The 4,145-nt window shown below is 37.1% G+C and overlaps 1 protein-coding gene across 1 annotated transcript; it reads right to left on the bottom strand.

The window, feature by feature from the left end:
- Positions 1–299: 299 nt before the first annotated feature.
- On the bottom strand, positions 300–1,795 carry LOC140504181 (large ribosomal subunit protein eL43-like). Its single transcript, XM_072608824.1, has one exon. It carries the CDS (start codon positions 1,210–1,212, stop codon positions 910–912), a length of 303 nt encoding a protein of 100 aa, XP_072464925.1. The 5' UTR covers positions 1,213–1,795; the 3' UTR covers positions 300–909.
- Positions 1,796–4,145: the final 2,350 nt, after the last annotated feature.

The following is a 4,145-nucleotide window of genomic DNA, read 5'->3' as shown; positions in this document are numbered from 1 at the left end:
AAAACTCCCACTCAAAACCCTCTAGTTTTCATTGCAATTTACTTATAAAAGGTAAGGTATAAAACTTTAATCAAAATAGTAGCAATAAAGCAAAAAAGTTGATATCAATTCCCATTCAGAGATCCATCTCATTCTTGCATCAACCCTCCATGGAAGGGCAGCTGAAAAACAGCCGTTGCACCAACAAAAACCATAGTTCAGACCTTGGGGCTCCTAACTGAGAGAGACCAAGGAAACTCACCTAGGGCTTTTCACTGAATAAATAAATAAACAAATAAAAGCTTGTGGTGGACCAGCTTTATAGTGATGCCCAGAGGAACTGCAAGCACTCTGATGGGCTTTCCCAAAGATGGCATGGACTACTTAAGCAAAACAGCATCCAGAATAGGCATCAATTCCAGTGGGGCAAAACTCTGGTTCCTGATCTTTGTCTTTCCTTTCCTCCTGGATATCAGGTGTATACATTTAATTTTGTCTCTATCCCTTTAAAACAAAGCAAATATGAGAGTATTTCCTCCCCTAGAAGAAGCCAGTTAATTGTTTATCACAGTCTAGCAATGACAGTCAGACAGATGAAAGGTACCACATTCTTCAAGCAGAAATTCAATTAGTTGACAAGCTTTTATTAAAAGCTTGTTATATTCCAGGCACTGTGCTAGGCACTAGGGATACAAGGAAAGGCAAAAACATGATCCCTGTTCTCAAGGACTCTCATTCTGTTAAGAAGACAAGGTACAAAAAATTGTACATTCAAGATATAGATATAGATGTAGCGTAAATGGAAGTTATTCTCAGAAGTGAAGAAACTGGGACAGGGTTCTGAAGGATGAGGAAAGGTCTCCTTCAAAAGATCATATTTGAGTTGTCTTTTTTTTTACTCCATAAATTAACCCATTTATTGTTGGACTGTCAGCTACAGATATTTGATAAGAAGATTTTGCTAATATTCAATTCCTTCAGTCTTCTGATGGCAGATTTGACTGACTGCTGAGGTGGTATTGTATAGGTCTGTGCTCCACCAGCTACTGTTTTCATACAGGATCCACAATGCCAGATATCCACAACCCATCTCTTCATTTTGGTCTTGCCACAGAAGGAGCAGGTATACTTGGCATGCTGGCTAATTTCAATTTTATTCACCATTTTTCTGAGGAATGAAGCATAACATGTTCCATATTCACCAAAAATTCTGACCTTGGTATGTTTAGCCATGTTGCCAGTTGTGGGGCTGGAGCTTGGAAAGACTTGAATTGAGAGCTGAAAGAAGCAAAGGAAACCAAGAGATGCAGGTAGAGAGGGAGGGCCTTCCAGTCACTGGAGACAGGCATTGAACAGCAGGAAATAAGAGTATTTATTTATGAGAGTTTCTTTTTAAAGACCAGTATCACTGGGCAGAGGATCTTTCTTTGGAGGTATAGAAAGTATAAGAAACTGGAGATATAGGAACAAACCAGGTTGTAAAGGGCTTTACAAACCAAATGTAATTTTTTTTTTATTCTTGAAGGTAAGGTAAATGGGTTTTATTAAATTGGAGAGGAGGGTAATATGGTCAGAACTGCACTCTAGAAAAATCTCTTTGGCATCTGAGCGGTAAATGGATTAGAGTTGGAAAAGATCTGAGATAAGGACCAATCATAAATTTTTTTAATAGTTCAGGTGCAAGGTGATAAGTACCTGCACCTGGGTTGTGGCTGTATGAGTGAAGAGGTGAGTATATGAAAGCTAATATGAAGGTAAAAACATATAAGCATATGAGAACTGTTATATAAAGGTAGCAATGGCAAGACCTGGCAACAGTTTGAAAATGGGGCGGGGGGAAGAGGAGAGTATAAGTGAGGAATCAAGGATGTCACAACGGTTGCCAGCTTGCACAACTGGAAGGGTTGTATCCTTGGCAATAAGGAGGGAAGTTTAGATGAGGGTAGAGTTTGGAGGAAAGACAGAGTTCCATTTTAGACATTCTGAGTTTGAGATACTTATGGGACATCCAATTTAAGAGGTACAAGAGGAAATTAGTGGTGTGAGACTGAAGCCCAGTAGAGAGGTTGGAGCTGGGTATATAGATGTAATAATGATTTTAATAGAGATGACAACTGAACCCATAGGAGCTGATGGGACTACCATGTGAGATAATATAGAGAGAGAAGAGAACCCAGATCAGTGTCATATGAGTGACTGATGGTTAGTAGGCATGAACTTGATGTCAAGATCCAGTAAATGAAACTGAGGAGTGGTTAGACATGTAGAAGGACTAGGAGAGAGCAGTATCCCAAAAACCTAGAGATAAGAGAACATCAAGAAGAGAGAGACTAGCCATATCAAAGACTAACAAAGAGAGGTTGAGAAAAAGCTATTAGATTTAGGAATTAAGAGATCATTGGTAACTGAAAATTATACTGTCAAAAGAGAGTAGTTTCAGTTCAGTGAGGTTGTTAAAGATGGATTGTAGGGGGTTAAGAGATTGAGAGGAGAGGAAAATGGAGGCATTGGTTTTAGATTAGTTTTCTCAAGGAGTTTAGCCCCAGTGAAGAGGAAAGATACACATTGATATCTGTCAGAATAGTAGAATCAAATGAGGGTTATATTTTTTTAAGGGTGGGAAAGTTTGTAGGCAGCAAGTTAGCAGTCAGTAGATTGAAGACTGAAGATTAGTGAGAGAAGGGATAATAGAAGATGAAATCTGCAGGAGAAGAGGATGAAGGGTGAATGGAGTGGGGTTTGCTCTGGCTAGAAGAAGGTTGTCTCTTCTTGAGACAGAAGTGAAGGAAGAGGTAGCGGAAGAAGACAGCTGAATGACAGAAGATGAGGAGAGAAGTAAAAGTTCTTGTCTCAATTTTAAATTTTTAAAAAAAATTTTAGACAAATACAAAAACTTAAATACATAATAAGAAAAGAAAAAGAAACATGAACTTAAATATAAAGGAAAATACACATCATGTGCACAGAAGAACACAGGAGAGGATTCAGAATATATAGTAATAACTTACCATTTCAAGAAAGCCTATATCAATTACTATGCATATGTTACTTTTCTTTGCTTCTTTGCAGATTTTCTTTTGTTCTCTGATGTACACTTTTTACTTTGTTCTTTTTTTCCCCTTTTCTTTCTCCCTACCCAACACCCCAAGGCTACAATTGAGCATGGATATATTTCTGCATAGGTATTGATATATACATACATGTATACATATATACATGTATACATATATACATGCATACATACATATATAGACATTTTATGTGTCTATATATTTTATGTGTCACAAATACTTTTCCTAAGAGATTCTACTACTAAACTTGTTTTTAGATTTTTACATATCTCTTTTTTCTCTCTCTCTCCTAACTCCTCTATTTTACTTCTGCCTTCTGCCTTGCCCTCCTATTACTTAAGCTACTCCTACTCCAGCAGTCCCTCCCTTATTCTCCCATTCCCCTAAATCTGAAGACCCTTCTATACCCCCCTTTAACCTATTCCTTCACCCTCCCCTCTAAAGATCTCTCCTTTATCTTCTCCCCACCTCCCTATCCCCTGAGAGTTTTATTTCTTTCTAAATTTAGAAGATTTTAAAACTCTTCTACATGTATATATATTTTCCCCTCTTAAACCCATTCCCAATGAAAATAGGTTTCCAGAACTAACAGCCCCTCCCATCTAATTCCTCTCTCTTGGTTCTTCCTCTTGCATCTCATTTGTATAATTATTCTTTTAGCTGTTCTTGAATGGTTTTACTTTTTGAAGTCATATCATACTCAGGTCTACCCCCATCTTTCTTATAAGTACCTAATTACTAGTAACAATTTTAGATATAGGTTTTACATTTTCTGTACATAAAAGGTAAACATTCTATCCTTATTGAATCCCTTATAATTGGTCATTGGTATGTACCTTATATTTCTCTTGGCTCTGGTATGTCAAATCTTCTGTTGATTTCAGGTTTTTGTTTTGTTTTTTTTTAATAGAGCCTTGAAAGTCTGACAGTTGATCAAATGTCCATTTTTTTTCATTCAGAATTATGCTTAGCTTTGCTGGGTATGATATTTTTGGGTAGAGGCCTAGCTCTTTTGCTCTTTGATATATAGTGTGATCTTTTAGTGTTGCCAACACTAGGTTTTGTGTGATTATAATTGTGGTACTGTCATATGTA

Source organism: Notamacropus eugenii, chromosome 1, assembly GCF_028372415.1.
Source record: "Notamacropus eugenii isolate mMacEug1 chromosome 1, mMacEug1.pri_v2, whole genome shotgun sequence".
NCBI lineage: Eukaryota > Metazoa > Chordata > Mammalia > Diprotodontia > Macropodidae > Notamacropus > Notamacropus eugenii.
Note: the sequence above shows the minus strand (reverse complement) of the source record. Positions and strands in the feature narration are given on the sequence as shown.

Excerpts from the sequence above, each read along its gene's own strand:
- LOC140504181 (XM_072608824.1), bottom strand. The coding sequence starts at position 1,212 with ATGGCTAAACATACCAAGGTCAGAATTTTTGGTGAATATGGAACATGT.